This window comes from Hydra vulgaris, chromosome 13 (assembly GCF_038396675.1).
Source record: "Hydra vulgaris chromosome 13, alternate assembly HydraT2T_AEP".
NCBI lineage: Eukaryota > Metazoa > Cnidaria > Hydrozoa > Anthoathecata > Hydridae > Hydra > Hydra vulgaris.
Window position 1 is genome coordinate 46,252,501 of NC_088932.1, and position 26,803 is coordinate 46,279,303.

General features: G+C 28.6%; 1 protein-coding gene across 2 annotated transcripts in view; it reads right to left on the reverse strand.

Moving 5' to 3' along the window:
* Positions 1 to 1,632: 1,632 nt before the first annotated feature.
* LOC100208250 (potassium/sodium hyperpolarization-activated cyclic nucleotide-gated channel 1) overlaps positions 1,633 to 26,803 on the reverse strand; it is a 71,730-nt gene continuing 46,559 nt past the window's right edge. The window contains exons 8-11 of one of the 2 annotated variants that reach the window (XM_065816252.1): positions 12,190 to 12,430; positions 4,845 to 5,017; positions 3,026 to 3,065; positions 1,883 to 1,932 (exon numbers count right to left, since the gene is read on the reverse strand). In XM_065816252.1, the coding sequence (XP_065672324.1) occupies positions 3,027 to 3,065; positions 4,845 to 5,017; positions 12,190 to 12,430 (453 nt within the window). In that variant the 3' untranslated portion in view covers positions 1,883 to 1,932; position 3,026. Of the gene's footprint in view, positions 1,933 to 3,025; positions 3,066 to 4,844; positions 5,018 to 12,189; positions 12,431 to 26,803 lie in introns of both variants that reach the window. The other variant, XM_065816251.1, reaches the window with a different exon arrangement.

The window sequence follows — 26,803 nt, forward strand, 5'->3', positions numbered from 1 at the left end:
CCTACAAAATCTGAAATAAAAATTTTTTTTTTGAAATTTTACCATATGCTATACCAGTGTACCATTTAACCATTAAAACATCATAGATCTGCCCCCTTTAAAATCTTTTTTCTTAAATGTGCCACCTAAAGGGTTTTATTTTTTACTTGTTTTTTTACCTAAAGGTTTCTCAAATAAAGTCAATATTTTTGGGTTATCCCAAAATCAAACCTAAATAGTGAATTTATGACTTATGTTTACTTGGAAATCAATTTAAATGAAATTTACTTGAAAATCAATTTAATTTTTTTCAATAAATATAATTTAACTCCAAAATTTTTATAATCCAAAATTACATAATGTATTTTTATAATACGAAATTACATTAAACAAATTTGACTTAAACTAAATAATACAATGTATAATAGCATAGAATTAAGAAAAACAAATCAAAACATTATTTTCGTTCAAAAAGAAAATTGACTAACTGTTTACAAAGTCTCAAAATTTTAAAATTGAATAGAGCATCTTCTAATGTACTGTGAATCAAAAGTGAGATTTCTTAGCCATATTTCTCGAAAAAGTGAATCATTTTATATAAAAAACTAATATTTTTCTATTAGAAACGGTTTATTGTATTAAAAATTTAATCTGCAGGAAAAATTATATTAGGAAAAACTTTGGATTTTTTCAAAAACTTGCTTGCACCCAAGCAATGTTATTTATATTAATATAATTTTAAACTGCACAATGGTTTTTAGCACGCGTGAGATCCCAGACACCTCCTGTGATGGTAAAAGCGCTGAAAAATCGGCAAGTTAATTAATAAATAAATGCAAAATTAGAATTTTCATTTGACTTTTGTGACCGAGTAATTCAACTTCAAAACAAAATTGAATCAAACTCGTCTTCTCTTTGTTGAATTATGAAAAGACCTAAACTTAAAATTCAGCTATAATATTGAAGGATTTATTTATGGTTTCGATGCAATCTAAATGTTTATGGAGTAAATATTTTTAAAAAGTAACAACTTCAAAAAAGTTGGTACAAAGTCCAACTTACAGTTTTTACATCGAAAGACGCAATAACAAGAAACGTGAACGTGTTAAATTGACGTTAAATTGAATCAATAAATGTAATCATTTAAGCAGCTATAAACAGTCAATTTTTTAACAACAAAATCAATATTATACTAGTGTTTAATGATTTATAACTTTAAGGAGGTTGTTTTTTTGATTTAATTAATGCGTTTGGCATTATAAAAAATTAAACTAAAATTTCGTGGAAAAAACTTTTTCAATGATGATCCTATCCTCCTTTTTTAAATTTGAAGAATAAACCATCTCTCAGTTTTCATGCAAATTTAAAACTTCAGACACCGTTATGTTTTAATATTATATAATGAAATAAATAAAATTTCGTAACAATAATTACAAATTCTTTATTAAAAAACAACAGTCTAGGAAAAAAATTTACTAAGCAATATTTATTTTGGGCAGGGAAGAAATATCGTATGCCCCGGGAAGTGTATTTTTGAATAAGCTTTCCGATGAGAAAGTTTGCCCCGTTACATATATTCTGGGGTAATAAAAAAATGGGGTGGGGGCATTTGTCACGGGACACGTTTTTATTAAGTGTTAATAATAAAAACGATGACTATCAAAATTCGTTCTTTTCAATGCACAAAATACAGTCTTTATACTTTTTTCTATGATTCATAATGGCGTTCTTTAGATTATCGTTTATATTGATAAAACACGGTTCTTCCATTTCTTTGCTTTTTTCAACACTTCCTCCTAACGCTATTAAAGCATCAAAAAGTAGACGATTAGGCTTTTTTTGAAAACCAGAATTATTGACATCAATAGTATTTAATGGAAGTAATTTATTTTTCTCACATTGATTTAGAAACTCTTCATCATTGTTTAACTCGTCGTATGTAGGTAAATGACTCTAAATAACAAAAAAATTAACCATTAGTATGAAGTTTAATAAAAATTAATAAAAAGAAAAATCGTAAATGTTGTTGTCATTAAGAGCACATTTCATAAATTTTAATTTTTACTTCGGACGAATTAAAATTTCGTGGATAAAACTTCTCCAATCATTATCCTATTCCCCCTCCATCCATTTTTTAATTTGAAAAATATAAACCTTTTTTGAACTAAAGGACCTCTTAAGTATTATAAATGTTTCTCCAAACCTATAAAAAACATGTAGGATTTTTATAAGTATATATTTTTTTATGCCTTTGAATGCAATCAAACAAAATTTACGAGTGACGATGTTTTTTACTTCTCAGAAGCTGAGATTTACCAGGAACGCTAGTCTTCACACTTGTCATTTGGTGAGTTATTCTTTTTTTACAAAGATTTCCATTAACAAAAATTTTGATCGTTGTGCAGGTAATAAGTATTCCCAATATCCAACGTTATATTCTCAGCTTTGGTATCGATCTCAGTGAATTATAGAACGTTAAAATATTTTATAAAACGTTAAAAAAAAACTTGACACCTTTGTATCAAAAATATTTATTTGTTACAAACGAAGTGTAATCGGAGTGGAAAACTGTTTTTTCAGTCTTAAAATTGTGTACTAGAAAAGAATGCTCACACTTTTTTAAACGAAAAAGACTCTTGAATCCTAAGAAAACCATAGTGAATATAAAATGACAATTAAAACTCCGACTCAACAAACAACATAATCACACCCATCTCCAAAACACCTCTATGTTGGTGTGTTATAAAATCTAAAAATAATCATCGCAATTAAAATTTCACATATATAAGTTTAACTACAATTGTTACAGAAAGTTTTGAGATGAAGTGGGATAAACTGTGGAAACAAACTCCCTAACACTGCGGAAAAACATTCCCTATTTCGAAAAATATTTTTCAGAGCCTCTTCAAATCCCTTTCACTGCAAAAATGTATTTGTTTCTAAAAAAAAAAACACTTAACTCTTATGAATTAAAAAATAAACACATGTGGTGTTTGCATAACCATAGGCTAAAAAACAGGTAAACAAATATGCGTTGTATTCATACCTTAAAAAACAGGTAAACAAATATGCGGTGTATCCGTATCCTAAAAAACATTTGTATTCCATAAAAAAGATTTTAAAACATTTAGAAAACAAAGATTTAGAACAAAAGTTCAAATCAAGTACTAAATAACCTAGTTTAAAAAAAATCTGTTTTTACCACGTCTAAATTTAAAGATTTTGCACGTTTGTTTTGCTCTATAAAAACAATTGCCCCATGATTTAACACTTCCTATATAATAGATCAAAAACTCTTTACTTTTTTGCAGGATTTGAAGGACCATATAAACAATAACAACAACACTAAAAAACCATTTCCACCTTAAATATTGGTTAAAAAACCATTTCCACCTAAAAATCAACTGTATTGACGACTAGTGAATTAAAAACGTTACTTTTAATTGATCAAGTAAATATTTCAATTTATCAGATGAATTTTTCAATTTTTAATTCTTATCCATTTAAAATTGTAAATAAAAAGTCACAAGATAAAAAAAAAAAGTTAACGCAATTTAAGAAACTTGCGATAGCAAGTTTCCTGTTGCAATGTCTAATTTGACTCCTTTAATTAAACTCTTTCGCTTTCAGATCAGGTGCAAACGCAAATTGTAAATGTTGTTATACCTAGCACCCTCTTGAACCTATCTCATTATTGTAAGGTTGCTTATCTTTAATTACTCTTATTCTGATATGATTACTGCTATAAAAGATCTATCATATATAGGACTTCTACTAATTCATACAATTTGTGATTTTTTAAGTTAACTGCTCTTGTATCGTCATCTCTTTTTTTTTCCATCTTGTAACTCTTAAATTTAAATTAACTAGCTTGCATCATGCATGCATGCAACCTGTTTGGAAATAATTTTTTTTAAAAAAATCCATACTTATTAAAATAAAGCAATACTCCTATCACATCGTCCCATTTTCCAAGCAACCATTTTACCATATTTTTCAGTTGTACCAAAACTTTCAGCCAGACATAAGCCTTCAATAAAATTAAAGATATTTTTTCAGAGTATGTAAAACTCATCTTTATGCACAGTTAAGATTTCTAAAAGTTTATTTTAGGAAACATTTTTCTTTTTATATTTTAAATTAAACATTTATTATTCCCACACTTGTGTGTTTTGGATGGGTTTCTATGTTATTTTCTTATTTAAACATGACACTATAAGTTTCCTGACATTTTTGTACATTCAAACATGACATGTGTTTTCTAGATTAGGACTATTAGGATATCTTTCTATTTATTCTTTAGCTAATAAACCAGCATCTCTCGATATTTCAACTTATAAACCAGCATCTCTCGATGTTTCAACTAATAAACCAGCATCTCTCGATATTTTACCACTCAATTTTTTTTTGCTTCTTTCAGGCTTTACAAATTATGATTTAATGTAAAAATGAAAAAAATTGAAAAAAAAAAAAGCATGAGTGGTATAGAGGCATTAAAATAGAGGGTAGCTCATAGGCAAGTCATTAAAGTCAAGTTGTTGGAGGGCAAAATTTAAAAAAGTAAAAAGTAAAAAATATTTGCCAATAACATGGGTAAATAAAATATAAATATTTTTTACTTTTTACTTTTTAAAAATATCTTTGTTAAACACTTAAAAATGGTTAACGCAACGATGTTAATGGCAAGAAAACTTCTAATAATATTTATAAATGTTTAAAATAATAAGCATATATTAAATAAGAATAAAATATTTTAGCTATGCCTCTGGATTATGACAGAAAAATACTGGAAATCATCCCTAGCAAACGAGGATTAAATTGTTTATAAAAAGTGGATATAATCATCCCTAGGTAAAGTACTTTACCTCCTTCACTATGTGAATAATCCTTTGTATAGCTGCATGCTCTATTATATGCTTCATATCAGAGTACTCCTCTAAAATATTCCGTAAATCACATGCATCCAAAGTGAACATCTCACAGGTTGTAATGGCTACAGCAGTTACTAAGCGGCGTGTATTGGTAAGCAAGCTGATTTCTAAAAAATAAAAAGTGTATTGTACAACATGTTGAAAATAATTATAAATATTTATTAGAAGTAATTATTGAAAAAAATAATATCTACTCTTATGTGCTTAAACATAAAAGGGAACATTTATTAATTTTCAGGAGGTCTAATAAGGATAAGACCTTATCCTTATTAGACCCCCCCCCCCCCAACATTTACTCCCCCTCTCCCTTGTATTAACCAGGTGAGAATAGTCTTTTTAACTAGTTTTAGTCTTATCCAAATTATTCTTCAAAATATTGTTCCCCCCCCCCCATTATTTACTGAAAAGACTTTAAAAATCTTAGATAACACTTTGACCTCTCAAACTATACTACAATGGCTTCACTCTATTATTAATTCCTTTATATAAAGGTTTGAGATTTTTAAATCATTTTTTTCTAACTGCAGTATTAAAGTTATTCTCAAAGGCCTCCACTCTTCTATATTTAGTCCAAGATTTTTGGAGTCTTTGGAAATCAGAAGATAATAAGCACCAACACGAGATCCAACGAAGTCCAATGTAAACTAATCTCATTAAAAGCGTACATTTTTTCTTAATGCCACAAATATTTGTAAAAGATAGATTAAAACTATTTGGTGGTTATAATTTGTGTTTAATATTGTACTATAATCATGAATTAAGTTATTAGAGAGAATTTAAATCAAACATAATACTTAAAACCCTAAGCAATAAGTTGTGCAGTGGTCTACTTGTTAATCAAACTAAAGTCACAACAAGGAGCTTTTTAGAGGCCATCAATATATTATGTACAGGGTGATGGGGGTGGGAGGGTCCAAATCTACAGATTTAGACACCCCCTCCTCCCCTGTTGCAACTCACACATTTTTATACTCCCGTATGTATGTATGCTTGGAGGACTTACCCCCCTCCTCCATGGTGATCTTACCTTTCCCCTCCTCCCCCCTCCAATATAAGTTTCATATGCTTGGTAGTCTAACCTTCCCCCCCCCCCTTCCAATTTCATTCATGCACACGAACGTGATCACTTTTTTTTTTGGGCTGTTCAACCTTCATAACCTTAACAAGTCATGAATGTGAGCAGCATTCACCTTTTATAAATGGGCAAGTGAACATGAACTCCCATCTCAAATTTTTGTGTTTGCATACATACATTTGTTGGACCCTCCCCTCCCCCCCTTTGATATTTTACAACTGTTAATAAATTCCATCTTTCTGGAAACTACTATATAGTTGATGGAAACTTTCTACAAGCCAAACTCAAACCATTGAAATGAGTTTAACAGCTGTACCTTCATTTGGAGATAACAGAAAGAGTTGCATCCCACTTCTCATGAGACACAAACAAAATCTCATGAGATTAATAATTCTAAGTAGGAAATAATGTAATGTTATATATACACCAATCAATCAAAGAATGCTAGACTTTGTAAAAGGAAATTTTTTGTTTAACCCTGAATATTACCTTCCATTCTTGCAAAAAAAGATATTTTTATTTTGAAAAATATTGTAAACTAAAGAATGGTAAAACAAATAAAACTTTTTAATATTTTAGCATACTTTTATATTCCACAATGAATGCATGTAATTAATAATACTCTATAGTGTTTTCATTTCTATTTGTACAATTATCATGTTTAATTTAATAAATTAGTTTCTACTACTAAAGCATTAATCTAAAAATAAAATAAATTTAATGCAAAAAGAGAATTATAAATGTCTTATACAAAAAATGTTTTTATATAAAAAAGATGCCTTTTTTATATAAAAAGAAATACTTTAACAAAGACAAATTTGAAATGGATCAAGACATTGTAACTATAGTAAAATAAAAATTTAGAACAAATAATCAAAACATTTAACCTCATTTTAAACATCAAAAAGTCTCTTATATTTCCTTTAAATAACTTAAAATGACTTGCCAAAGAAATTTCTACAGCTAATTTTTGGAAGTTTGTTTCAGATTATAGGCCTTATCCTATTTTCAAGTTATACTTTCCTCAATACCTTTTATATATTCTATGAACAAACTCTCCTACTTTTTCTGATCACTCCATTTCTGTCAAGAAGTTGTAGACTGATGATTCCAATACTAATTTAATAAATTGTGCAAGTAATAAGGTTTCCAATTTAGTTGGTTTTGAAAACTTAGTACATTTCATAATTACTTTAGTTGGCCCAAAAGTTTACTAACATCTCCATGTAACTAATTTGCAATGGATAACTCCATTATTTTGTTCATTATTTCTTGAAATGTAAAAAAGTTTTTTTGAAAACTTAGGTTTAAACAAGCTAGTAGAACATTTTTCTTCAAACAAAGTAATAACACAGGTGTTCATTTTTTTATTCACCCACTTACTTAGTGTTTACCTAACTTTTTATTCAAACAAAGTAATAACACAGGTGTTCATCTTTTTATTCACCCACTTACATAGTGTTTACCTAATTTTTTATTCAAACAAAGCTCGCAACTTGTTGCAATGATTGATCAATAATTTTTGGCTATTATTGTTTTTAGTATCTTTTTTTATTTAAAACTTTAAAGGAAATTAAAATAAAAAAACAAAAAATTTAATTTAATAAATATTTTAAATATTGTTACTTTTACTATTTATATTTACTTTAAATGCTATAAACTTTAAATTTACAAAAACACTAACATTGTAGCTATACCTACATATTGTAGCTTTAAAATAATTTTAGTTTAACAGACTTAGTTAGACTAGTTTAAATTTTCTATGAAGTTCAATTAAGTTATTGTTATGTTAACACTACTTTATGTGATTTATATGATTTACTTTTTCCTGATTATAACTTCCCTTTCCCTAACAATGATTTGTTTAAGAGTACCCAACCTGTCGACAGTTTCAAAATAAACATTATGCATGCTTAAAACATTTATAATTTCTTTTTTTATATTTAATTACCTTAGCTCAGGATTATTTAAAATAAAATCTTATAAGACTAATTATCCTGGTCACACTGACTAAATTCAAATGTTAAACTACCAATCGCTACGCTTTAACTACAAATTAATACATTTTGAAGAAATTCATATAGGGTCATTCCATGCCAACTGGACCAAGGTCCAAAATGGACCCCCTCAAGTTTTAGATAAATGTTATAAACTTTAAATTTACAAAAACACTAACATATTGTAGCTATACCTACATGTTGTAAATTTAAAATAAGTTTCACAGACTTTTTTTTTAAATAATTCACCTCCCCAAAGCCAAGAAGACCACTACAGATGAGGAGGCTACTTGTGGTTATCACCCTCTCTCAACTCTATAACTCCGAAACACGAACCTTGACGAACAAGGCCGCTGCGCGGAGAAACAAGTTGAGCGCGGTACTACCAGGGACGTGGTGGGAATCGAACTCGGAACCTCTCGCTTATGAAGCGAGCACTCTACCACTACACCACTACCGCATATACTTAGTTAGACTAGTTTGAATTTTGATTAAATAGAGCCCCCAACACCATGGCAAGCACTCTTTCCATGTGATGTAGCAAAAAATGCCAATCTGCAGATACTTTATGATCTAGTCCATGGTGACATAAGTTAGATATGTTTTTATAATTTTTTGTATTGTGAACATGCACCATCACTAAAATAAATGCAATGGTTAAAGGCAACAACTCTTTTATTTTATTACTTCATAAATGAAACAATGAACTGAGATTGTATTGTGTTGCAAATGATCTGAAATGTTACAAACACTTTTACATTTTATGTAAAATATGATTACTTGGTAATGATTAAATATGATTACTTGGTAATTGATTTTTGGCTATATAATGGTGGTCTCTTAATTGGTGTATTTGTTGACAAGCTATTTCAATAAAATCATACATAGGAAAAGTGACTGGAACTATATCATATTTTTTGTTGGCTTTTTGCCACTGATTAAAGGTAATATCTTCCATGCCATGTCCATCAAACAAAGCAATAAAATACTCCTTTAGTGTGTTGGTATCTGGGCAAATGTGCAGCATGCAGTCTTGATTTGTTTAGTCACAAACAACTAATGTAAAGAGGTCTTTATAGTCTGAAATATCTGGTATTTGTAATGCTAAAAGTTTTGCATTTTGGTGGTACTCAAAACACATACTTAATGGAGACCTGAAGCACCTCTAATAGGAATAAAGCAATTTGGTCTAAGTTTTTTGGCGTAAATCATTTAAAAGATTTATTGTTTATATTGATTGTTTATTACATAATAATATTATTTATCAACTTGTGCACTATGTTGACAAGTCAAATAAATCTTAAACTTGGTATAAGTTATAATCTAAATTTGAAAATGATAATCAAATAAATCAAATTAATGAGGAAGGTGGAATCGTTAATGTATTGAAAAAATATTATAAAATTTATATTCATGATATTAAATATCAAGTAAATTAGACTAAAAGTCTTTCATTTCAGTTTTACCTAATGAGCTAACTATACTAACTAATAAGTTTTATATAAAAACATTAAAAACTAAATTTCAGTTTTTATATGTGTATGTTTAGTGGTGTGTTTGGGTATAACGGCACTTCATACATCAGACATAAAACCAAACGCGCCATGTGGGGAGAAGTGTTCGATTACAATTTTTTTCAAAGTTCTGGGAAAAAATGTGAATGTTAAAAAGTAAATAGATGGGGGAGGAGGGGAAGGGGCAGGAAAGAGCTAGGGCTATTTAAAAATTGAGTTTTATTCAGGCTTTAGTAAAGACTTATTTCTAGTACTGATTATGAAATACTTTTAAATTCATACATACTTTGTATTACAATATACAATACAAACTTAAGTACAACAATAACTTTATTTTTATTGTTTTTAATACATTTTGGGCAATTTTCATTGTTCTGATTTTGTAACTTCCCCATGAGCACCCACTATTTTTTTTTCTGAAATCACTGTAATAAAGTCTTCTAAATTAGAAGAAAAAAAAAATCTTATTAAAACCAGTGTTGATCTTAGGTTACCGGTAGATTGAAGTGGAGGCACATTTTCCTAAGTTTTAGCCACAGCCATTTTTAGAGGTCTATAATTTTTTACTGAATTGTATCTTATCAGTAAATTTCTAAAAATTTAGAAGCCTACTATATATAGAAACTAAAAAAATATTTCTTTTCACTTCTTAAACTGCAGGTTTTGTATATTGACTCATCAAAAACAAACTTTTTATACTTGCAAACAATTTTTTCGTTTTTTTAGGTAACCATTATGGAAAAAATGTGACATTCAAGAATTCTATGTCAAAGTTTTATTAAAGTAAGTGTAAAGTTGTATACAATAAAAAAAACTAGAAGGTTTTCTGAAATTTTGTTATTAAAATATAGAGCTTCAAAGTATGAACAAATCATGATTTTGCTACTGAAGTTTTTATTTTTGGAAAAATCAGAAATTTCAAACGAACATATCTCATGAACCACAAAAGATTTTATGCTGAAATTTTCAGGAATTTCTTTTCTCATTGGTATTACCAAACCCACTAAGTTTTATCAAAATTTGAGGGGGTCCATGTTGGACCTTGGTCCAGTTGGCATGGAATGACCCTATAATAATCACAAAATATTTACTTTGTATAAAGTATAATAATTTAATACTGCAAGCTGCTAAATGTTATATGCTTAACTCCAGCTGCTAAATGTTATGTTTATCTCCATATACTCTGCTAAATTGTCAGCTAAGACATTATACCTCGTAAGTCAAAAACATTTATTTTTTTTTCAATGTGGAGATGTATTTCTGACAAAATACTGATAACTGATTTACATGATATTGCATCTACATTTATATTCTCTTTAAAAATTATGAGCCTATATGCAATATTACTATTAAAATATTTCATGCTTTTTCTGTAAATTTTGATGTATACATTTCAAAATAATTTTTTTTCACTTACATGGTATTACATCTTGAAATATAATGTTTAACTCTTGCTAAATGTTATATGTTTAATTCTGTTAACTCTGCTTAACTCTGGTTTGTTACTAAAATTTTAAAAATTCAATGACATAAATTTAATTTCAAAATCATAATAATTTAAATAAGTTTTTTTGATTGAATTTGTGAAAAAATGTTTAGAGATAATTTTTTTAAAATGTTTTTTAAATTTGAACTGTAGCTGAGTGTTACGGTTGACCTTTAATACTACCAGTGCTTCTTTAATATTAGCAGTGGTTTTTCAATATGACCAATGCTTTTTTAACATTATCAGATTTTTTAAATATTACCAGTGCTTCTTCAATACTACCAGTACTTCTTTAATATATCAGTGCTTTTTTAATATTACCAGTACTTCTTCAATACTACCAGTGCTTTATTTTGTGTCATCAAAAAACTTCCATTAGTTATTCAGCAGTGTATACTTTTGTGTATATTGTAATAATAATGCAACAAGTCACTTAAGGATTTTTTTAAATGCACTTGTGATGCATTTGACTAAATGTTTAAAAAGTTACATTTCATTTCTTTTTAGCTGTAACTTCACAACTATTTTTTTTTTAGCTTTGATTCAACTAACTTAATTTGGACTTTTTCAAAATTGATTTATTAACTATTTTTATTGTTGTATTGAAGTCTAATGATTCATTAGCACCTTAATTTTGTAAAAAAAAGAAGAATAATGCATTTTATATATTTAAATCCATTTTCATTTGACTTAGGGAACAAATTCTTCTCTCTCCTTTATGTCTTCTTTCTACTTCTAGTACTGTTTAGTTTTGTTACCTATTAAACTAGATTTTAGTTTTTTCTCAATAAAAATATTGTTTATACTACATTTGAAAATTAACTAAAATAAATCTAAACTAATAAAGACATCAAAAAAAAAAAAAAAGAAAAAGAAAAAAAAAGGCAGTTAATAACTCCAAACATTTATTATGAAAACTTTTTAGCTAAGTAGAACTTAAATTCTAAAAAAACTATTTATTGAAAAATCCGACTTGAAATGTTTTTAATAATTAAGAGCTTATTATGCCAATGAAATTTTGTCCAATTATTAGCATTATAGATACAATAGCTTGTAGTATTTTTATTTTCAAACAATTTTGATTTTTTTCTGACTTCTAATACAACTCTAATTAAAATTAGTGGCCTCATCACTGTCACCATTTTTCAAATAACCTTTTTTTTTCTTCAAACAAAAAAATTAAAAATAGTCTGATCTAAATTTTTACCTCCAAAATGATCTCCAGCATTAAGATTTTCTATAAATTTACCAGTTATAGTAATTTCAACACTTCCCTTTCGTATAAAAAACATTTCGGTTGCAGCAGTACCTTCACTGTAAATAACATCTCCGCTTAAGTACACGTCAAATGATAATTTACGAAGGACAGCAGATATGAACTCAGGTGAACCAACTTTAAAAAACGATACATTTTTTACAAAATCTCTGCAAGTATAACTTATGATCTCCTAAAATTTAAAATAAAGTAGATATAAAATAAAGGCTAAAAATAATCAAAAAAAGGCTAAAAATAAACAAAAAAAGAAGTCCATGTCAAAAAGTGAATAAACTTTATGGTCTATTTTATAGACTATAAAATTTGAAAAAACTCAATTTTTGAAAATAAATGCCCATAATGTCAATATTTGATAAATTTGTATGGAAAGTTTTTCTAATTTTATATCATAATTTTTAATAAACCTATTGATAATTCCTAAGTTGTATAATAATATTATTGTTAGTGTGATACATACTTATTTTTTAACAGCATTATTAAACAGGCTTGGGTATGCTTCTCCAAAAAAAATTTAGGAGGCTCAAAAAAAAAGGTCTTAGCTTACAAAACCATGTGGGTTCTTGTATGCCTTGTAAGCAAGAGAAAAATTTTCTTCTGTTCTTATACATAGATAATTATTTTGCAGCACAATAATGTAATTAAATGATTTTTATGCATTAAACAAGTACCTTCAAGAATTGCGGTAAATTTGTGTTCAAAAACATGCGTTATTTAGAGTAAAACTAAACAATATACTTATCATATATTTGTTTTTTTTATATTTTCATATACTTATTTTTTTTTTTTATATCTTCATCCACTTTATTTAAAAAAAAAATTAAACATGCTAATCGTCTTTGGTCAATTAAAAAAAAGTTAGCTGTGGTAAAAAAAAAGGTAAATTTAATTACATGGTGTTTGATCATATTATACGTTTTTGAGATTTACAGTGCATTTCATAATTCACAGTTACTTTCAGGAATCTATGTTCATAAATTCATATTCATAAATTGCTGCATTTATGTCTAAATTTGGGCAATACTTTTTTTTTAATTTATTTATTTACAATATACATTTTTTAATTAATTTATTGATTGATTTTTTTTTTATTCAATTATTTCGAGATGGCCTCTGTATGGTATTATGAGAGTGACAAGTCTGTTTCACCCATAAGAGTAGTGAAGGCCAAATTATGTGAATGGTTAGACTGTGAACCACCTCGTGCAGAATATATTAAATTGTGGTCAGAAAAATTATTCCAAACTGGATCCATTCTTAACAAACATCATCCTGGTTGTCCAAATAAATGTGGTGACAAATACAACACAGTGCAGCAATCAGTTCAAGAAAATCCCAAGGCATCATTAAGGTAGGTCTCCTTTTAGTTTTATTTATTGAATCAATACAATATTCTTTATTAAACTATTACTTTCATTATTTTATTTTCCAGTCAAAGATCAGAGGAGCTCGACATGTCCTGAACAACTTTGTGGCAAACACTGAGAGATCTGGGCTACAGAAGTTGGAATCCAGTCAAAGTGCAATTCTTAAGTGAAGCTGATTATGAAACACAAATAACTTCTTGTCAGATATATTGAATAAGTATGATAATGCCAGACGATGGGACAATATTTTTTTCAGTGATGAGTGTGCTTTTTATGCAGAAGGTAAAGGGTCACAAACCTGCATGTAAAGGAAGACAAACCCACATTTTTATGAACAAATTGTCCAGCATCCACCAACAGTTATGGCATGGGTAGCAATGTCTGCAAAGTACATGATCAGGCTCTTTCTCATGGAGGGTTCCATAACAGCTGATTCTTATATTCAGCTTTTGCAGCCACAGTTTTTGCCAGCTCTAAATAAAAAACGCATTTTGCTTTCTTCACATTTACAGCAGGATGGAGCACCTGCTCACACTGTCCTAAAAACGAGGAAATTTTTGAATCAAAATTTTGTAGATCGCTGGGTAGATAAATTTGGACCGACCTCCTGGCCTTTCCTCCCAGATCTTTCCTCCTGCGACAATGCTCTGTTGGGGATGTTGAAACCGAAAACCGTGAGGGAGAAGGTAAAAACCAAAGAAGAATTAAAAACAGTGATTCAATAAGCATTTGCTGACGTGCCTGTATCTGTGTTGCATTCCATTAATAACTGCACTCTCCACAGACTCCATCTGTGTATTGAAAAGAGTGATTGCAAATTGATCCATTTGATGTATAACATTGTACTGTACTCAACAATTATATATTACATGTATTCCTGAAAGTGATTGTGAATTATGAAATGCACTGTACATAAACGTACATATTTGTTTTGATGCTACATGTGATTTACATATAGCTAATAATTAAAATAAGATTTAGTAAATAATACAATGAACTAATGTATGTTATGTAATTTAATAACTCATAATTTTTTCTAATTTGAGTAGTCTTCACAAGAAAGACACAAATAAAAAAGATACAGACTAATCCTAGAAAGCTACTGTTTCTTCTTAAGTAACCAGCTGCCCACAAACCAGTTCCCTAGCATCGAAAATGCTTAGATATAAACAGTTTATAAAATCACCTAGGTTTTTAAAGCTTAAATCTACTAAGCCTTGTGTAGCTTGTTCTTAAATGTTTCCAGCCAAAGATCTTATTTCCAAAAGCAGATCATGTATCACAGATGTGCTTCTTTTGTAACAGATGTGTGAAACAAGGCTGGTTACAGAGAACTTCTTATTTCTGGAGCCCCTGTTAGTTAACAAATAATGTAATTTTTAGTTGTAAATAAATAAATCAAAAAACAAATAAATAATTAAGCACCAACATAAATAAAAAACAACTTATATCTAGGTAATAAATAAACTTGAAGAGATCATTAGGTTTGATTATAAAGAGCGACAGATTGGATCATCTATGTACAACATTGAACGGAAAGGCAATAGTGTTTGGTAAGAGGTCAACAGAGACGTTTAAGAAGGAGATTATAAAAAGCTCTGTATACTAGTTGTCTTCTATTTACGAGTAGTTATACCAAGATTTCATTTTCAATAAACTGAAAAATGCTGAAAAAAATCAATAATTTTTGTTTCAAAAGAAAAATTCATTTTTAAGTTTTCTTATATTTACATATTATTAATTTGTAATTACTTATTAATAATTAGTTCTAAAGGCATGATGCTCAATACTTGCTGAACCTGAGAATGATTGAGATGGTAGCCAATATAATGAAGAAAACAAGAAAATAGTAAAGTTGGAGGCATTCTTTATTTCTATATGCGATGGGCCCTGGTTCTTAAAATCCTATATGGCATGGTGGACAAGTTGGCTAAAAAGGACAAGCAGCCTTTAAATCATTGTTTAAAATAAGGAAACACTACCTTAAACAAAGACAGGCTTTTCATGTCACCATGCAGCACTATGTTTTTTATTTAACAAAAACGTTAGTTATGCTGATCCTTACTTGATATTTAAGTTGAGGTACAGAAAATGGTGGTATATGGGAAAACCGTTATTAGCAGGTCAAAGGAGCTTACCGAACTTGTAGGTTCCCAGAGATGGATCCGGTATAAGGTAGTTGAGATTCTAGCTGAAGATGAGGAAAAGCGATGCCAGTCAGACATTTAATATAAAAGGTTTTTTTGAACCTTTGAAAATTCGAATGTTGATTGAATGTGTAAATGATTATTTGAATTTGCTGGAGGCTACAGGTCATACAGCATGAAACAAAACCTTATGCTGGTCACTATTAAGAATCTTAAAAAAGAACTTGAAAAAGAAGCAGCATTAAATGTTTAAATTTTTTAACTGGGAGTGTATATTATTAAAAGAGTTCCTACAATTCATTATTTTTTTCCTTAAAAATACACTTTTTTTAAAAAAATGAAGTTTTACATATAAATCCCTTTTACACAAATAAAAAATATGTTTTTAATATTTTTAGTCTGGGTGGACTATAGAGAATGGAAAAAATGCATGTTTTTTTTCTTTGGTACACCCTAGTATATATATATATATATATATATATATATATATATATATATATATATATATATATATATATATATATATATATATATATATATATATATATATATATATATATATATATATATACATATATATATATATATATATATATATGCATATATATATATTATATATATATATATAGTATATATACATATATATATATATATATATATATATATATATATATATATATATATATGCATATATATATATATATGCATATATATGCATATATATATATATAGTATATATATATATAGTATATATATATATATATATATATATATATATATATATATATATATATATATATATATATATATATATATATATATATATATATATATATATAATGTTAGTGTATTCTACAAGTAGAGTGGTCAATGTGCTTAAAGAACAAAGCAATAGCAAATTAAATTAATAAAAACACTTATCTTGTTTTTATTCTTCAACAGCTTGTTTCTCCATTAGTAGGTTGAACCTACTAATGGAGAAACCTAACTGGCTTCCTGATGAACCTACTGATGGAGAAACAAGCTGTCAATAAAACTAATAAAATAAAAAAATAAAAACTAGATAAGTGTTTTTACTAATTTATATATATATATACCATTTAAAAAATATAAAAACCAATTAAATAATATAATAATGACGTCAGTTAAATTTTTGTCAAAATGGGTCCCCAAGTTTTTGTTTTAACCTTATCCCTGTCATCTCGATTTAGAACACCTTGCCCATACCAATCTCATATAGAACTTTTGCTTTGTTAATCTCCAGCAATTCTCTAATTTTTCTTATTCTGTATTTTGGAACAACTGCAAAGCTCTTAGGATTTAGCCAACCAAAGTTACCACGGCATGTTCTAGAATGTTCCATGGCTCCTGAACTTAACCATTTTTGATTTTTACAGGCTTTTTGGTGTTCTGCACTTTTTGAGTTTTGGACCAATAATAGGTATCTAAGGTAGTTTAACTAACTGCTTATCTAATTGTTTAGATGTAGTATTTTTTGAAACGTGGTTTAAATAGTTTTTGGTTGTTTTAACAAGATTACTTCTGTTATAGCCGTTTTCAAAAAATGTATTTATGAGGAAATCAATTTCTTGTGAGAGATATTTTTCCAAGCAAATTTATTTTGCTCTACATAAAAATCCTTTAAAGACGCCATTGGTTATGCTTGGGTTGATGTTGGAGTTTGGTTTTGTTTGAACATTTGTTATTGCATCCTCACAGTGAGCTAGAAACTCATAAAATCCATTTATTGTATTTGTAATACAAATATCTAAAAAATTAAGTAGTTTTCTTTTATTTTCAAGTTCAACAGTATATTTTATGGAGGGGTTTTGTTTTAAAGTTTGAAGAAACAATTCTTGCTTTTCTTTTGAATCGATGCGAGCATGGCTATCATCTACATATCTTTTGTAAGTTATTGGTTGGAATGAATTAACAAAGGCTATATCAAGAGTTCTTATTTCTATACTTTGCAAAAATGCTTCAGCTATGACTACCATCAACGATAAACCAATTGGACCTGAATTAGGTAAAATTCGGATTATATTTCATATAAAAAATAACATAAGCTTAATAAAAGTTCAATAAACTGGTGTATATTTATAAGAGTTAATTTAGTCATAGTTTTTAAACCGTCAAGATCATCGTTCAATATGTTAACAATAACAGGAATTGCTTCATCGATTGGTATGGATGGATGTAAATTAACTACATCGAATGAAACCTGAATTTCATTAGGGGCTACCTTCCATTCTTTAGCATCGTTGACAAAGTTTCTTGAATTAATTAGTCGAGTTATACTTTTGTTTAATGTTGGCTGAATAATTTTAACCAGATACTCAGATGTTCCATAAGGAGGTATGTTAATAGTGGAAACAACAGGTATTTTTTAACAGCGCATTGGGTAGTTTTTGTCCAGTTTGTGAGCTTTAGCCATTCCATAGATTCTAGGTGGAATGCAACCTGATGGATACATTTTAAAAGAAGTAGAATTGTCTAACTTACTCTGTTTTCTTAACTTACATAATATTTTATTTTTACTTTATTTTTACTTAATGTTATTTTTACTTGATTTTACTTTATTTTTACTTAATTTTACTTTATTTTTATTTAATTTACTTAATATTTTTTGAAATTTAGCAGTAAATGTGGGTGTTGGGTCATAATCAATAATTTTAATATTTTTTATTTGTTCTTCTAATTTATCTTTTGCTTCATTTTTGTATAATAAAGCAAAACCTGTTCCTTTGTCAAACATATATATCTTTAGATATGAATACTTTTTTAGGTTATGTAAAGAAAAGCGTCGCTGTTTTGTTAAATTATCTTTTATTTTTAATTTTAAAGATTTGGTTAGAATTTTCAAAAGAGAAAAGATGGAGATTGTAGAGCAAGATAACGATTGACGGACGACTTAGAGAATTGCAAATTATATGAATCAGGAAAGTAAGATGAAGGAAGTGAATTCCAAAGAGCTGATGTTCTAGGAAAAAAACTAGACAAATAAGCGTTTTTGGAGCACTTAGGAACAGTTACAGAAAAAGGATGAGACTTAATTGAATGACGAGTAACACAAGAATGAATTTTAGTAGATGGTACAAGAGACGCTAGCTCTTTAGAGCAGTGCCCATTATAGAATTTGTAGAAAAGAGAAAGATAAGCAACATTACAACGATGTGATAATGGTTGGAGGTTGGCTGCAAGAGCAGGTCCAACTATGTTTACAATGCGTTTTTGCACCTTGTCTAAAAGTGAAAGGGCATCATTGGAAGATCTGCCCCAGATATGGCAACAATATTCCATACAGGGCCGGATTTGAGATTTATAGAGATAGAGAATAGAATCTGAAGTAAGAAAGTGTCGAGCTTGATAAAGAGATGCAACCTTAGCAGATGCTAATTTTGCAACTGATTTGATATATGGTTTCCAAGAAAGATTGGAAGTAAGAGTTAATCCTAGAAGATGAAGAGTAGATGACTCATCGAGTACATCACCGTTCATAAATATAGGAATATCTACATTATTGAAAATAATTGAGTTTTATCTGTATTGCAGTTCACCAGCCACTGTGATCCCCATGCTGTAGCAGAAGTGAGATCCTTTTCAAGCTCAAATGCCCCCTCCAAGCAATCAGGAGAGTATTGGTTTCTTATCACGACAAGAATAAATGGTAGTATCATCAGTAAACAATGCCACCTTAGATGTGAGAATATCTGGAAGATTATTAATGTAAATTAAAAAGAGCATGAGGCAAAGGATAGAACCTTGAGGAACCCCTGAAGTTACAGAATAAGAAGAAGAGTGCTGTTCATCAAGAACAACTTTTATACTACAATTGGAAAGGAAGGATTCAAATTATCTTAAAGATGTTGCCAAATACACCATAGGAAAATCGAAATCCATATTGATGGTCAGAAAGTTATTAGATTCAAGATGAGAAATTAAGTGTTTGTTAATTAAAGATTCAAAAACCTTGCTTATGATAGGAAGAAGACTAATGGGATGGTAGTTAGACCAATCAGATCGCTCTCCAGAATTTTTGAAGATAGGGATAACAGATGCTGCTTTCCAGCAGGCTGGAAAACAAGACTCTGATAAGCACTTGTTGAATAGTTTTGAGAGTATAGACGACAGCTCTGGAGAACACTTCTGCAAGACAATAATAGTTATGTTGTCCGGGCCACAAGCTGTAGAAGAGTCTAGGCAAAATTAAATTGGACAAAATTAATAATATTCTTAGAAATAAATTAAATTTGCAACAGTGGAAAAATACCACTGATGTTATAAATTGGTTCTCCATAATCGAAAATAAAAATGACTGCACATTTGTTCAATTTGACATTAATGATTTTTACCCCTCAATAACCGCAAATATTTTAGATAAGACTATTGAATTTGCAAAAAGCCACACAGCTATTCCTGATGACACAATCCGTATAATAAAACATTGTAGAAAAACCTTACTTTATTTTAATAAGGAAACTTGGAAAAAGAAAAACATACATGACTGCTTTGATGTAACAATGGGCAGTTATGACGGAGCAGAAATTTGTGAATTTGTTGGACTATATATTTTAGATTTGTTAAGTAAAATAATCAATATAAAAGATTTAGGCCTTTATCGCGACAATGGTTTAATAGTAATGCGTAGAAAATCTGGTCCACAGCACGACAAAATTAGAAAAGATATTATAAAAATTTTTAAAAATATTGGCTTTCAAATCGAAATAAAAATAAATTTAAAAATTGTGAATTTTCTTGATGTCACATTTAACCTCTCTGAAAATTCATATAAGCCTTTCAAAAAACCAAACGATGAACTATTATATATTAACATTAACTCTAACCATCCACCCCAAGTTCTAAAACAAATCCCGATTTCAATTAATAACAGACTAAACCAAAACTCCTCAAATGAAAATGTATTCAATTCCTCTAAACGAATATTTGAAGATGCCCTGAAAAAAAGTGGTTTTGAAAATTTTGAACTAAAATTTGACCCTGAAAAAAAGAATACAAAAAAACAAAATAGAACTAGAAATGTAATTTGGTTCAACCCCCCATATAGCAAAAATGTTTCTACTAACATAGGAAAAGTGTTTTTAAAATTGGTCGATAAGCATTTCCCGCGATCTAATAAATTACATAAAATTTTTAATCAAAATACAATTAAAGTTAGCTACAGTTGCACAAAAAATATGGAAAGAACTATAAAAGGTCACAATAAGGTTTTGTTAAACAAAAAAGAAATCCTAAATGAAAAAACTACAGAAAATTGTAATTGTAAACAAAAAATCAATTGTCCAATGAGTGAAAGTTGTTTATCAAAAAATGTGGTATATAAATGTGTTGTTTCCTCTAAGAATGTACCTCATAAACAATATATTGGCATAACAGAGGGTGAATGGAAAAAACGTTTTGCCAATCATAAGCAATCTTTCAAGAATAAAAAGTATTCAAAAGACACCATGCTGTCAAAATATATATGGGAATTAAAAGAAAAAAATATTGATGATTTTATACTGAATTGGTCTATCCTTAAAACAGCGCCTGCATATAAGAATATTTCCAAAAAATGCATACTATGCCTACAAGAAAAATTTGAAATAATTACACATGCAAATCAAGAATGCTTATTAAACAAAAGATCGGAATTAATTTCTAAATGTAGGCACGAAAATAAGTTTCTCCTAAAAAACTATAAAAATAAATGAGTTCAAATAATATTAACATTAACTACCCTTTTTAAAAAAACATTTAAAAAAAATAGCATAAGTAATCATTTCTAAAGAATTCTTTTTATAATAGTGTCAGCAAATTCCACAAATGTGTGAAAATTTACAGTAGTTGAGACATTTGCAACTTCCTGCAATTTAATTTTTGGTATAAATTAAAGTTTTATTAATTTGATCATCCATTTCTGATGAATCTTTGTTGATGAAACACAGTGTTAAATGGAAAAAATTTTTGTTAAGTGATTTTCTATTACTAATATATATATATATATATATATACATACACACATATAACACTTATATATATATATATATATATATATATATATATATATATATATATATATATATATATATATATATATATATATATGTATATATATATATTAAAGTCACCAACAACAACTATATTAGCTTACATTACATTAAAGTCACAGACAACAACTATATTAACTTACATATATATATATATATATATATATATATATATATATATATATATATATATATATATATATATAAAATATATATATATATATATATATATATATATATATATATATATATATATATATATATATAAAAATTTATAAAAATTTTTTTTTCAGATTTGATTGCATAGTTGTTTATTTTGTGCCATTTGACATAGTAATTAACTGTGCAAAAAATCTTTCCAATCAGATAATGTTTAGGGGGTGCTCAATGACCATAAAGTTTTTCGAAAAATGTGAAAAACATGGAAAAAGTAACAAAGTTCCACAAATTTCTAAAACCCGGTTAATTAGATTTTTCAGATTTGATCAGTTTTAATTATCTCTAAATATTAAATTCTGAATACAAATTACAATCCACATCCACTTTAGACTGGTTTATTAGCAGAGAAATTAATGAAATAAAATACTGCAATACGACTAAAGTTCTGCGGTTTTTGTTATATCAGAATTTTTCCAAAATAAAACACTAGGATTTTTGACTCTTTGTCATTGATTAAAATACGAATTATAAACAAAAAAACATATGAGCAATTAAAATTTAATTATCGTAATGTTATAGTTCGTGCAATGTTAATGCTAGCGAGGACTATAACTCTTCAGAGTACACTTTCTGGCATCTGGCACTCGCTTTCTGTGATCCTCAACCACCTGAATTAACCTCTGCATTTCAGATTCATTCCTTGTAATCGATTCATTAAACATCGACATTAAAGCCACAGATCGTTCGGCAGCATCATTTACTACTTTCAATGAATATACTAAATTTTTTCCTTCTTGGTATTCTGGGGAATCATTCCAGGTAGCTGGATCGTTGTTGAACAGAAAATCAATATCAACCTTCATTGACCGCAACGCACTTGCTGAAACTGATGTCACCAGCATGTCCAGAGATTTCTTCTCAAGACTTTCAATGTTCTTTAATTTGATCAACCTTTCAGACCAGTTCTCACCGTGAAATTTCATGTTGGAAATCATTTTTCGCTTCTCTTCCGTTTGAAGTTTGTTTGAAAACAAAACTAGTGGGACCAATTCTGGTGAAAGGTACCACAAATGGTTTTGAAAGTTCTTGACTGCTGCTTCGGAAATCGTTTTATTCACAACTGCAAACTGCTTAAGTTGCTGAAACAGAAACAAGTCATTAACTGGAGCATCGCTGGCATTTGTGCATGATATCCAAGATTTTACATAAACCAGACTAGCAAATAAGCAAAATTCACAGAGATTTTTTTCCTCTTTTGTGGTCAACTTGAATTCTTCACGAAATAAATAAATCTTAAAACAATAAATAACCTTGGCCATCCAGCGAACCATGTGATAAGCACCAGGGATCTTGAAATGATAATTTTTCTCTTCTTGATCAGGCAGTTTTCCAAGTATTAACAGACAGAGATCCATGATTTCTTTGTAGTCATCCCTTGGCATTTTAACATGCAGGTTTTCTTTGAGGAATGCAATCACTTCATTTTGTAGTTCTTGCACCAGGGGTATTTTCATTCGAATGTCATCCAGAGGTTTAAAATTTCCTTGATTAACTTTGGGCCAATATTGCTGAAATCTCTGGAAAAGAGGTATGTTGGGACCAGATGATGGTCCAAATAGTGATCCAAACACTCCTGCTACTATGATCTCATGAACATGGTGTCTGCAAGCGAAATATAACAAATTTCTACCTATATGTTTCTCTAGAACTACACATGCACCATTTTTGGAGCCAGTGTTAGAGGCTGTAGTATCAAAACTCATTCCAATAACATCACCAATTATGTCCCAGAAATTAAGCAGATGAATAACTGCTTTTGCTTGGGCTTCTCCAGTTCCAGCTGATAGTTTTGCTATTCCAAGTATTTTGTCAACATTGTGACCTGTCACACCTACAGATAGCCGGTCAACATTTGCTTTAGGGGCTGCAGAATTTGTACGATCTATCATCAGTTTGCCATCCCAGTGGACGATTAATGGTGGTTTGTCCAAATCGCAGAATTCAGTTCGAACAGTGGCTTCAATATTTGATCGATGATAGGTTCGTTTTCTACGGACTGTAGAACGTGACAATGATCCATCATCGAGGTTCTGTCCACCAGCCCTTGCAATTGCTGCTGCTAGTATAGTAAATTTTGTGTCAGATAGATTAATTCTGTCTAATGTTGATGAAACATCAGGCGAGTCAAGAATTGTATCTAAGATATATTGTCGTTTTGGAGTACTTGCTAAACTTGATTCAGCTGACCCTGAAGAACTTACTTTACTGACTTGTTGTCTGTAATAAACAGGGATTTCTATCTCAAAATCTCTATCAACCATTTTGTCATTATCAACAGCATCGTTATCGTTGTCATCACTATAACTTTCGTCATGTAAAGGTTCAATAACAGGAACTATTGCACTCGCACCAGATTGTCTTTGCTCTTCTTTTAGCTTTCGTTCTCTCTCTGCTTGTTTCCTTGCTTCATTTCTTTCTTCTAATTTTGAAAGTTCTTTGTCCTCTCCAAACATCGCCATTTTTCTCTGACATCTCTGATCCAATAAAAATTCTTTATCTTCTTCAATTCTGATCATGGTTTCAGCATCCTTGTGGGCAATGTCAAAAAGTAGGCCAATGGTGTGTGTAAATGATTTCTCTCTCGATTTCTGAGAATCTGACAATCTGGATTTTTTTTTTTTTATTAATTTAAATTCCTGGACTAAAGTTTTCAACTTTAAGACTACATTCGGATGAAATGCTGTCGGAATACAGGCTTTATTCCAAATAATAATCAGTTCATCAACAGTTGTTTTAAGACTTTCAGGCACTGACTTTTTGGTTGAATTAAGATGATAAAAAAATGTTTTTAAAACATCAGATGTTAAGGGAAGAACTTTATCTGGAAGATTTGGCTCTGGTTGTCCAATTAAAAAGATTTTGGTTTGAAGTCGTGTAGAGATAGCAACACGAGATGATGCTGCCATTTCAATGATAACTGAAATATTATGAGAAAATCAAAACTCAATACCATATTATACAAACTTATCATTCAGTTGTTGGTTTATGCAGCTGCAGCAATATATTATAATAATTATTACTAAAGAAATTAAATAAATATTTTCAAATTAGAAATTATTATTATCTGCACTTAATAACAAACAAAACACTACCAGACTACCATGCTAGTTTTCTGTAATAGGTTACTAAGGTTAGGTACTATCAAAATATTAATACATTTGTTGTCAAACTGAAATTCCAAATAAAAATAATATTTATACTTGTAAACCTTTTTATTCTGTTTGAACAAATTCTAAATTGAGTTAAATAATAGTATTAAAATTATGAATACAAATTTTAACAAAATAATATAAACACAGTTGTTTTAAACACTAGCAGACATTTTTTAGTCTGGTGCCCTGATGACAGTTAATCTGCTGCACTTTAATTAATCTATATAGCACGCAATCAGACAATATTTCAGTGGAAAAAATCTAACTAACCAGGTTCTAGAAATTTTTGGAACTTTGGAACTTTTTACACGTTTTTCGTAAAACTTTATGGTCATTGAGCACCCCCTAAACATTATCTGATTGGAAAGATTTTTTCCACAGTCAATTACTATGTCAAATGGCACAAAATAAACAACTATGCATTCAAATCCGAGAAAAATTTTTTTTTCCTGTGTTCACATGAACAGCCCTAATATATATATATATATATATATATATATATATATATATATATATATATATATATATATATATATATATATATATATATATGTGTGTGTGTATGTATGTATATATATATACATATATTTATATTTATATAAAGATATATATGTATATATATATGTATATATACATATATGTATTTAAATTTATATAAATATATATATACATATGTGTGTATATATGTATGTATGTATGTATGTATGTATGTATGTATGTATGTATGTATGTATGTATGTATGTATGTATATAAATATATATATATATATATATATATATATATATATATATATATATATATATATATATATATATATATATTCATTAACATCTAAAAACTTGCAAACAGGCAATTTGAAATTTACTTTTACCTCAGCACGTACTTCACTAAGGCCAACATATTATTATAACATATTATATACCAGTTAAAAGGTTTTTACTTTTACAATTGAAGATCTTTTTTCTAAAAGTCACTAGTCACAAATATAATGAACAACTTCTTATTCATACAATCATAATTAGATTCGTACCTTTCTCAATAAAGAATGTAAAAAACTTAATTCTGGAAAAAACGGACCTTTTAGAAAAACGCGCATCAATTATGTTTTAAACAAATATTGACTATTTAATTAATGTTTTTCAAGCATTTTACGAAAAATTTGTTTTGATGGTTTCAAAAATTTGTAAACAAACTTAAGCTTTTCACATTTTTCAATTATAAAAAAACTTTAGTGATTGAGATCATGTAATCTATGAAATGTATCTCATCTCCAGTGAATAGATCATGAGATCAGTTCAGAATGAAGATTTTTGTTTGCTTGATAGCACAACTTTAAGGAGTCGGTAAGTCTGCGGTTGGACAATTTATGAAGAGATACAGACTTACTGGGTGAACAAATAATCAAAAGCAATCAGAAAGATCATGTAAAACCACACATAGGCAAGATAAAAAGCTTGTGATACTAAGGAACAAAACATTTAACAGCTGCTGATATAAATGTACAAATGAAAGGTTTCTATGAATTGATTTGGATTATTTCTACAACAAACTGTCATTTAAGTCATGCTTATTAATTTTTATTTATTATTTAGTCAACAACAGTCAAAGATTTTTT